The 11778-nt window shown below is 39.3% G+C and overlaps 1 protein-coding gene across 2 annotated transcripts in view; it reads right to left on the bottom strand.

The window, feature by feature from the left end:
* ATL1 (atlastin GTPase 1) overlaps nt 1-10234 on the bottom strand; it is an 84746-nt gene extending 74512 nt beyond the window's left edge. For both annotated transcript variants that reach the window (XM_004370849.2, XM_004370848.2), the window contains exon 1: nt 9960-10234. In XM_004370849.2, coding sequence (XP_004370906.1) covers nt 9960-9993 — 34 coding nt within the window. In that variant the 5' untranslated portion in view covers nt 9994-10234. The remainder of the gene's footprint in view (nt 1-9959) is intronic.
* Between the last annotated feature and the right edge of the window lie 1544 nt (nt 10235-11778).

The raw sequence follows: 11778 nt of genomic DNA, 5'->3' as shown, positions 1-11778 counted from the left end.
TCAGCACAGGAGAGTAAGAGGAACAAAGAAAACGTAAGCACCACAAAAAAAAAAAGCACTACAAAATGATAGTAATAAACTCACACCTTTCTATAATTACACTGAATGTTAATGGCCTAAATGCACCCATAAAGAGATGGACAGTGACAGAATGGATCTATAACCAATACAGAAACTGAATAAACAGTTAAAAAATCTCCCTATTAAGAAAACAACAGGTCCAGATGTTGATAGATCAGTTTCCCCAAAGTACATCATTTGAATCGTATAGAAACTCTTCCAGAGAATAGAAAAAAGAAAAGGGAAATATCCCTTACTCATTTTATAAAGTCAGTATAACCTTGATACCAAAGTCAGACAAAGAAAGTACAAGAAAGAAAAATTAGTTATAAACACGCTTGCAAAGATCTTAAACAAAAGATTAGCAAACAAATCCAGCAATGTATTTAAAAAGGTAATAGAGCATGACTAACCCATTGCTATCAAGTGGATTCCAACTCATAGCAACCCTGTAGGAGAGAGTAGAACTGCCTCAGAGCATTTCCAAAGCTGTAAATCTTTACAGAGCAGACTGCTACATCTTCTCCCATGGAGTGGCTGGTGGGTTTGAACCACCAACCTTTTGGTTAGCAGCCAAGTGCTTAACCACTGCGCCACCAGAGCTCCTTCACAGCATGACCCCTACCCCCAAAAGAAACCCAAACCCATTGCCGTTTAGTCGATTCCGACTCATAGTGACCCTATAGGACAGAGCAGAAATGCCCTCATAGGGTTTCCAAGGCTGGTAAATCTTTACAGAAGCAGAACACCACATCTTCCTCAATGCGGAGCTGCTTGTGGGTTCGAACCTCTGACTTTTTCAGTTAGCAGCAAGTGCTTAACCACTGAGCCACCAGGGCTCTGCACATAGCATGATAAGCCTGGGTTTATTCCAGGAATGTAAGATCACTTACACAGAGTATCTATTAATGTAATTAAGCATACTAACAGATTAAAGAAAAATCATGATTATTTCAATACATACAGAAAAAGCATTTGTGAAAATTCAATATCCAGTGATGATTTAAAAAAAACAACTATTACTTAGTAATAAAGAAAATTCTTAATGTGATGAAGATGAGAAAAAGAAATAAAATATAAAAACTTTTAAAAGCAACAAGCAAAGCAGTCATTATTACAGATGATATGGTTTCTTTACATAGAAAATCCTAAAGAATCAAATGGCAATTTATTAGAATTAATAAGAGAGTTTAGCAAATTTGCTAGATAAAAGATAAATATATAAAAATCTATTGTATTTTTATATACAATTAATAGCTAATAAAAACATAATAGGGAAAACCAATCACAGCAACAAAAAATGTAAAGAACCTGGGAATAAATCTAACAACATACGTGCAAGCCCTTCAAAGAAAATTTTTAAAACTCTATTGAAAGACATCAGAAAAACAAGACCTAAATAAATGAAGGAATATACCATGTATATGAATAGGAATATTCAATATAGTAAAAAAAAAAAAAAAACTCAATTTTTCTCAAATTAATCTATAAATTGGATGCAATTTCAATTTTAAAAAAATTCCAGTATACTTTTTCAAAGAACTTGACAATCTGACTCTAAAATTTTATAGAAGAAAAAAAAGTAAAAAATAAAGAATAGTTCAAGTTACCCCTGAAGAGGAGCATGATGGAAAAATTTGCCCCACCATGTATAAAGACATTATGAAAATAAAGTAATTAAAACTGTGTGATATTGACACAGGAATAGACAAATAACACTGCAACCAAATAGGGAGCCTAGAAATAAGACTGACACAATATTCAGAAATTATATATGATAGTACAGCTTGGAGATCAATGGGGAAAGGATGGATTATTCAATAATGGGTCTAGGACACTTGGTTGTCTACGCATATGGAAAAAATTCAAAGGGAGTTCTACATCACACAATTCACAAAATAAAATCCAAATGGATTTAGAATTTAAAAGCAAGTACAAAACTTAAAAAATGGAAAATATAGGAGAATGTTTTATAACTTGGAGGCAAAGATTTCATGAGATAAAAAAATACAAATTATAAAGGAAAATATTGATTAAATTGGCTACATTTAAATATAAAACTTATGTTCATTAAAATATATCAAAAAACCAATCCCATTGCCGTCAAGTCAATTCCGACTCAGAGTGATCCTAAAGGACAGAGTAGAATTGCCCCATAGGGTTTCCAAGAAACAGCTAGTGGATTTGAACTGCCAACCTTTTGGTTAGCAGCCAAGCTCTTAACCACTGCACCACCAGGGCATCAAAATATACCATAAAGAGGGTGAAGTCATGTCACAAACTGACAAAAGATATCTGTAACATATATAACTAACAAAAAACTTACATCCAGAATATGTAAAGAATTTGTTAAAGCAATAAGAAAAAGGTAAATTTTTTAAAAATTGAAATTGCATCCAATTTATAGATTTAATTTGAGAAAATTGAGGTGTTTTTTTTTTTTTTTTTTTTTACTATATTAAATAAGAGAAGGGCAGAAGGTAAACAGGCACAGAAAAAGAAATATGAATAACCAATAAATATATTAAAATATATACACATCTCACTAATAATCAGGAAAATGCAGATTTAAACCAAATTGGGATATCATTTCACTCCTATTGTAATACAAAGTGTATGTGAGGATGTGGAGCAATTTGAACACTGTGAAAAAAACCCATACTACTTATATTACGCTTCTTAAAAATGTAAAATTAAACAATATATTATGTAGGGATATAGATATATATAGTAAAACTATAAAAAATGATCAAGGAAATAAAAAATATCAAATTTAAGAATTCGACAGGAAAGCAACTGGTGGTGTGGTAGGGGTTACCTTTGGAGAAGAATAAGGAGGTGTTGCTGTTAAAGAGGGGCACACAAGGAGTATCAAAATATTGGTAAAGTTCTGTTTCTGCAATACAGGTGATCATTATTATTCTTTTTAAAATTGAACACATATATTTTTGTGGTCTATTATATACACATATGCTTCATAAGAATTTTTATATAAAAGAGGAAGGGCCTCCAAATCTAAAGACACCCCAACTTTTGTATGACTAAAGTTGAAGTGGAGGTTGAAATGGAGCAAAGGTGTAATCCAGGAGTCATCAAGACAAGGGATAAGCAGATGCTAAGTATAAAAATGCGAAGAATGAGAATTCCAGAACACTTAATTGTGCTCATGTAGAACCTGTACATAGACAAAGAGGCAGTTGTTCCAACAGAACAAGCGGATGCTGCGTGGTTTAAAATCAAGAAAGGTGTGCATCAGGGTTGTATCTTTTCATCATACTTATTCAATCTGTATGCGGAGCAAATAATCTGAGAAGTTGGACTATATGAAGAAGAATGCGGCATCAGGATTGGAGGAAGATTCATTAACAACCTGCACTAGGCAGATGACACAACCTTGCTTGCTGAAAGTAAAGAGGACTTGAAGCACTTACTGATGAAGATCAAAGACTACAGCCTTCAGTATGGATTATACCTTAAAATAAAGAAAACAAAAATTCTCACAACTGGACCAACAAGCAACATCATGATAAACGGAGAAAGACTGAAGTTGTCAAGAATTTCATTTTACTTGGATCCACAATCCATGCCCACAGAAGCAGCAGTCAAGAAATCAAACAATGTATACTGCATTGGGCAAATCTGCTGCAAAAGATCTCTTTAAAGTGTTAAAAAGCAAAGATGTCACTTTGAGGACTAAGGTGTACCTGACTCAAGCCATGGTACTTGATGGCCTCATGTGCACGTGAAAGCTGGACAAGGAACAAGGAAGAATGAAGAAGAATTGATGCATTCGAATTATGGTGTTGGCAAAGAATATTGAATATATCATGGGTGCCAGAAGAACGAACAAATCTGTCGTGGAAGAAGTGAAGCCAGAATGCTCCTTAGCAGCAGTTATGGTGAGATTTCATCTCATGTATTTTGGACATTTTATCAGGAGAGACCAGTCCCTGGAGAAGAGCATCATGCTTGGTAAAGTAGAGGATCAGCGAAAAAGAGGAAGACTCTCAGTAAGATGGATTGACACAGTGGCTGCAACAATGGTCTCAAACCTAGCAATGACTGTGAGGATGGCACAGGACCAGGCAGTGTTACGTTCTGTCGTACACAGGGTCACTATGAGTCAGAACTGACTTGACAGCAGTTAACAACAACAATGAGTATTAAAAAAAATACATAACCATGAGAAAACTATATTTGAAAAAGATGCAGGGAAGGGAAATAAAAGGGGGGAGAGGGAGGGGAAATCTGCAGAGGAAGTGCATACATGACCTAGGAGAAATTTTCATTTTGTTTCAGAAGGAAGAAGAATTTAGTAAAGAGAAAAAATAGAAGACAGCCAGTTAGAAAAGAAAGAAGATCAAGAGGTAACTCTATTATTATCATGACTGTGTTTAATGTTTCCTTAAAAAAAACAAAAACAGAAACCTAAAAACTAATTTTCAACAAATGGACATTTCCAACATTATTGTGAAGCAAGTTTAGTTTTACAAACACAGGCAGGCAGAGCTGACATTTAGTGTAAACATTATTTCTCTAAAGCAAGGCAGAACTGTCAATTTCTGTTACATTGTAGAAAACTCAAAGTCACACTTAGTATTCCAAGTTTTTAACAACTTCAATTAAAAAAAAGAAACAAGCAAGCAAAAAAGAACTGTGGTAGGGCATTTCTGTTTCATCTCTGGTAGTTCTGAAGCCCTAACCCAGCACTGTCAGACATTACTTTCTGGGTTACTGTCTCTGATACTCATCTGTCCCCTTTATTTTGCACACTAGCACATTCTTCACCTACTTTTCTAGTCCAAGGCGATCAAGTTTATAAAGCATTGATTTCTTACACCAGCTTAATCCTACATAGGCTTTTTGTGGCCACCGTTTAGCATACTGTCCCAGTTCTTTGTCCTCATCACATGGACTGGAAGCAATCAGCCCTGAATTTAAATCTTGATGTATAACTTATAAATTATGGGACCTTTGGCAAGTTACTTATGCTCTCAGAGTCCTCATATATTAAGACATGGTTCACAATTCCTACCTTTGAAGAACTGATTATTAAATGCTTCAATTTATTCAAACTCCTAGGTAAGTATAGGTTTAGGCATAGCACTCAGGGCTGGTATTATTCTCAGTTCCACTCACAGACTGCTTCCCAGTTGTATCTCTGTGTATGATCCTCAAACACCACCCCCAGCACTGGTGGTCACCAGAGTTGCTTTTCTGCTTTCTAGCTTCCATGACTCCTGCAGGACCTAAAAGGTCTCTGGCCATGCAAATAAAAACAATATCTATTATATGTCCCTCTGCTGGTTGCCATCAAGTTGACTGTGACTCCATGTGTATCAGAATAGGACTGTGCTCCATAGAGCTTTCAATGGCTGACTTTTTGGAAGTAGATCTCCAGGCTTTTCTTCCTTACAGGGTCCTTATCTGAATTTTAGGCCTCCTCTAGAGATCTCACACATATCTTTCTTTCTCTTTTTTTGGGTAACACTATATTTTACAATTCTGGAGAATCTATGGATGACATTGTGAAGAATGGGAATTTCAGAACACTTAACTGTGCTCATGTAGAACCTGTACATAGAATAAGAGGGCAGTTGTTCCAACAGAACAAGGGGATACTGTATGGTTTAAAATCAGGAAAGGTGTGCATCTGGGTTGCATCCTTTCACCACATTTATTCAATTTGTATGCTGAACAAATAATCTGAGAAGCAGGACTATATGAAGAAGTAGCAGCATCAGAATTGGAGGAAGACTATTAACCTGTGATATGCAGATGACACATCCTGGCTTGCTGAAAGTGAAGAGGACTTGAAGCACTTACTGATGAAAACCAAAGACTACAGCCTTCAGTATGAATTACACCTTAACATAAAGAAAACAAAAATCCTCACAACTGGACCAATAAGCAGCATCATGATAAACAGGGAAAAGATTGAAGTTGTCAAGGATTTCATTTCACTTGGATCTACAATCAATGCCCATGGAAGCAGCAGTCAAGAAATCAAACAATGAATACTGCATTGGGCAAATCTGCTGCAAAAGACCTCTTTAAAGTGTTAAAAAGCAAAAATGTCCCTTTGAGGATCAAGCTGCGCCTGACCCAAGCCTTGGTATTTTCAATCGCTTCATATGCATGTGAAAGCTGGACAAGGAACAAGGAAGACTAAAGAAGAACTGATGCATTTGAATTATGGTGTTGGCAAAGAATATTGAATATACCATGGACTGCCAGAAGAACAAACAAATCTGTCTTAGAAGAAGTACAGCCAGAATACTCCTTAGAAGTGAGGATGACGAGATACTTTGGACATGTTACCAGGAGGGACCAGTCCCTGGAGAAGGACCTCATGCTTGGTAAAGTAGAGGGTCAGAGAAAAAGAGGAAGACCCTTCATGAGATGGACTGACACAGTGGCTGCAACAATGGTCTCATACCTAGCAATGATTGTGAGGATGGCACAGGACCAGGTAGTGTTATGTTCTGTTGTACATAAGGTCGCTATGAGTAGGAACTCACTTGATAGCACCTAACAACAACAGCTTTTGTCCTCTGCCCTTTTCTTTCTAACTTGTCTGAAAAATACTTTCTTAGCTAGATGATAAGGTCAGTTCACCATCTTCTTTTTCCAAGCTATTACCTGAGGGTTTTTTGTGGGTTTTTTTTTCTCATCAGAGACCTCTGGCTTCTAAGAGGGCCTCTTTTCTCTATCTCCCTCACACTCCATCCATTTTTTATAAAAAGATTACACAGTACCATGTTATAGAAAACAAATTAGAAGACAACCCTAGGTGCTAATTCTAGTTCTCCAACTAACAAAATATGTGACTCTCACCAAGTCATTTAATCTATCTGAGACTCAATTTTTTCATCTGCAAAATAGGGAATAATACATTCTTCCAACTTCAGAGGCTGACAATCAAACTCAATAATGCAGGTGAATATGCCTTGAAAACTGTAGTTCTATACAATGCATAGGTATTATCTATTCAACAAAGAGGCCGTATAGCATAGTGGTAAAGATAAAAGAATCTCAAGTTAAACTGCCAGAGTATGACTCTGGCTCTATCACTTACCAGTCCTATCTTTTAACGGGTAAAATGAGGATACTAGTACCTATCTCATATAATGTTAGCTATTATTGTTATTATTAAACACTTAGTAGTTGCTTTGTACTAGGTGCTGGTGGTACTAGGTGCTGGTGGTAAAATGTAATCAAGACAGACATGGTTAACATCTCTGTCAAAACCTCTATCTCGTTTTCCATGTACTACATTTTCTAAGTTATTTATGTCATATATACTTTACAGCAAAAAAAAAAAAAAAATCTGAATAGTAAAGCAAGTCCATAGAGCATCAAGATAAGAGTCCATGATTCCACTATTCTCTTCTGTGGCAATTTCCAGCGAACACATGATGACTAGCATTCCTTTTCCTAATCCATTACTTGAAAGTGTATTGATGACTTCTGGCTAAACTATCTGGGATGTGTAGCTATTAAATACAAATAATCTAAGATAGTGTTTCTCAAACTAACATCCAAAGACCACCTGCTTCTGAATCACCTAAAATGCTAACTAAAAGGCAGATTCCTGGGTCCCATTTCAGATCTATTGACTCAGAAGCTCTGAAGATGAAAGTATCCGCATTTCTAATAAACTCCCAATGTGATTTTTCTGCAAATCCCATTTGAGAACCACTATCCTAAGAGAATAACAAAAAAACTCCACGACATAATAAATCCGTATCCAAAGGAAATTCTGAGGGATAATGATCCAAAATTTCACAAAGGAGAAAAATTTTAGTCCTCAGAATAAATTTCCACATGCCTGTCACTTACAGGATGGAGTCAACAATCCACAGAGATCAAGACCAAAACTGACTTGAACAGGTAGTCCCGATTTAAATATACATATTCCAGTTACAACAAACCCCCACTTACTACTGTCCCTTTTTTTGGTACATCTAATCATTAGCGGAGCCTGGGTTGCACAATGGTTAAGAGCTTGGCTACTAACCAAAAGGTTTGCAGTTCGAATCCACCAGCTGCTCCTTGGAAACCCTATGGGGCAATTCTACCCTGTCCTATAGGGTCGCTATGAGTCGGAATCAACTCAATTCCACGGGTAATCATTAGTAACACGTACTACATACAATGTTGCAGTGCATAATTTGCTGATGTTATTCTTAGATGTTCATTCACCGCAGATGTTCAATGTCATGATTTATAAAGACATTGATAATAAAAGGCAATAATAATGAAAACTAATAAAAATTAGGTACTCTACTTACACCAGGCCCAACTTATAATGAGTCATGGGAAGGGAACTCCGGCTTAAGTGGGGGACTGCCTGTACAGTGTAACTGTGAGTGTTCAAGAAATTCCTATTCTAGAGGCCAAAAGAAAGGATGGAAAGGAGACACTCTGAAAATGCTTACCTAGATTTCAGAAGAAGCAAAGAAAATGGGGTTATTCCAACAGTCACACCTACTCAAATTGGGGTTCAGTGGTTTCAGAAAATGGAACTGCTTTCTCTTAGGCTCAGACAACTAATATACTTCCCTGCTCCAACTGTCCACATCTACCACAAACCTTAGATGATCTCTCAAATATAAGCCTTGGCTACTGGGGGTGAAGCTGATCCTGCGACCACCGTAACAATCAGAAGCAAGAAGAAACATGGTCTTTTGATAAAAGTAAACCAAAATAACCAATTAAAATGTAAACAGATGCCTTTGGTCAGATGGACAGTTATAGGAGAGATTTCACTGAGACATGGAAGAGAATCAAGCAGGTGTGAGCTTTCCAAATAATAACAATTCAAAACTAATAAAATATTTGTCTAGCCACCAAGTCACAGCGGCCTGGGGCCCGCACTGGTTTAGATAATAAAATACCCACAACGGCGTTAGTTCCTAAGATGCTGGTGAGTTTATCACTGTTACTGGAAGAAATCGGGCGCCCAAGGTGAAAAAAGACGCCCGACCTGCCCACACTATAACGAGTGAACCAGGTCTGGAGCAGCAGAGCGGGCGGGACCGAGATTTCTTCCACATCACGGCGCTCGCTCTTCTTCGCCTGCGTGAGTGCCGCCTACCCACTCACGGCGTGAACCCACTGGGCCTAGTCTCTCCTTCCCCCTCCCTTCGGCCTGGTGCTGAATCATGAGCCCAGTGGCTCCAAAAGGTAAAATCAAAGAACAAAGCCTCCCTTTCGGCTAGCCGGAATGGGGTACCAGGTCGGGTGGGGCAGAAGGCTGGAAACCATAACTGTGCTTCCCTTCTTCCCGAATTCCCCACCCAACCCCCAAATTAAAATGAGTACTGCAGCGCTTGGGGAATTCCAAGTGGGCGCCCCTTCTCCTGGGTTGCTCGGTGGTCTGCAATGCTCCGCGCAGCGCGCTCCGCCTCATTGTTCCAGCGCGCCGCCCGCCCGCCGGGGGCCCGCGCCTTGCCGGGCCCGCAGCTCCCAGGGAAGGGGGAGGGTTCCGCCTGCTGGAGATCCCCTTCCCCTCGCCCCTCTGGGCCGGGTAGCAGCAGCACCCTGCCTACTCTCTTCGCCTTCCTTTCAGCCTATCCCTAAAGGGAAAACCACCGCGTCTGCGGAGGCGATCGGTGGGTGCTGTCCAAATGCTAGGAGGAGGCGGGCTGGGGGTGGGGGAGAAGAAGCTGGAGGTTCCGGCCTGCGCGAAACTGCAGCCTTCGCCCTGACAGAGCGATTCCAGTTCCACCCGCTCGGCCACGGTCCCTCCGGCCCGACAAGGGTCAGCTCGGCAGCGGCCCGTCTCCCAGCCCTGGATGCTGGCGCCGATCAGCCTTGGCCCTCCAGGTCTCCAGAAGCAGAAAGCAGAGGGCCAGTCCCTGTGCAGGCTGCAGAAGTTACCATTTGCTACTCACCCCAACTGTTTCTGTCCCTGCGGTTCTTGGCCATCGTGGTCCGGGGACTGGTGGCGTTGAGGCGCTGTCACTGCGCTCGCTGTCTTCTCCCGGGCTGCAGGTTGCTGGCGTTTGGAGGCTCTGTGCCCGCCCTGGGCGCAGTTCGCTCAGGCTCTGAGGATGTTGCTGTGGCGCTGGTGGGAAGGAGTGGGGAGGAGAAGGGAGGAGAAAGCGGATGAACCAAGCTCAGCATCATAAACCCGAGTTCACACAAATACCAGCGTCACACCCTCTCTACCTCAGCCCACCCCTAGATCGTGAAGACAGTGACAGACGATGTACTGCAATATTTTTATTGGAAAACACACAAACAGCACCCCACCCCCCGCACACACACTCAAAGAATTTAACAGCATTATCTAGTCACAGAAATATACAAACCAATATACTGCATTATTTTGGATGTTCAAATACCTGTTTCCTAGAAGAGCCTTAGTACAAACATGCCATCAACATTTATATAGCCAAGAAGTTAAAATAATCTGCATTTATCTACCAGGCACCTTTTTTTTTTTTTTTCATTTTAAAAGCAAGGTCATGTTAGTAAAGAGGGTATCACATATTTTTCTTTCTATATCCTGAACAGGTCTTTTTTTTAGGACTATGATTGCAAAATTTAGATCAAGAAGATCAAGACAAATGAAAGCTGGAGATTCATCATAATCTATAACTAACTCGATGTCTAAAACCAAAAAACAAACCCATTGCTGTCAAGTCGATTCCAGCTCATAGTGACTCTATAGGACACAGGGTTTCCAAAGAGCAGCTGGTGGATTCAAATTGCCAACCTTTTGGTTAGCAGCCACAGCTCTTAACCACTGCGCCACCAGGGCTCCAACTCGATGTCTAGTAGGCAAAATTTCCCACTAGATTTGCAGAGGTAAAGTCTGTAGTTATAGTCCAGTAGCAAATATTTGAAGTAAAATCACACTACATAGTCTGGGTGGGCCTTGGCAGCCACAAAGGTTACAGACAATTTTGAATGAAAAGTAAAAAATGTTCTCAGTCTATCCCTTTCCATTGGTTTCTTCCTTTATGCCTACAAACCTAGTTGTTTTCAGTATCTTGGAAACCCTGTCCCTTTATGCTACTTGACCCTCAAAATACCATAATCCCATCCCTCACGTCTTCATTCACAGATTTCTCCTGCATTCAGTTGCTGCCCACACACTCTACTGATCAGTTCTTCCTAGGCAACCACTGCTAGCCTCTTAATTAGTAGATGCATGATCTCTTATTCTTCATCCTAAGCAATGCCTCTCTACATTCTCTCAATGTAATTTACTCCAATGGCTTCAGACAGGACTTCATATTGATGATTCCCAAACCTATACTTCTAATCTTATGCTCTCTTAAGGACAATCATCATGCCAGAACTGAATTTATAACAGCCCAAGATTGCCTACACTTTGTTTTTGTACTGGAATTTCAAAGTCAACATGTCTAAAACCAAAACAAAACTCTCCCACCCACCACTGCCAAATTTTATGCATCTATATTTCAGTTAATGGTTCTAGTGACCACAGAGTTTGAACACTGCAGCTTTACTGAAATTTACATTATGGTTTTAAGGCAACTGTGTTTAAGAGTTGTATTTCCCAATCACCAGTGAAATAACATAGGGAGATAGCAATTATTATTTCACTCTTGTACCTAAAAACCAAATCATAGGACAAAAAGAAGTGTGCTCTGCTATTTTTTTACTATAATTCATGGCTCACATTCCAGCCTGAAAATCTCTTTCAGGCGCATTCAATTTTAAAAAAAGACTACAGTAGAT

This window comes from Trichechus manatus, unplaced genomic scaffold (genome assembly GCF_000243295.1).
Source record: "Trichechus manatus latirostris isolate Lorelei unplaced genomic scaffold, TriManLat1.0 scaffold00010, whole genome shotgun sequence".
In the NCBI taxonomy this organism is placed as follows: domain Eukaryota; kingdom Metazoa; phylum Chordata; class Mammalia; order Sirenia; family Trichechidae; genus Trichechus; species Trichechus manatus.
The sequence above is the reverse complement of the archived record's forward strand: the minus strand, read 5'-3'. Positions and strand labels throughout refer to the sequence as shown.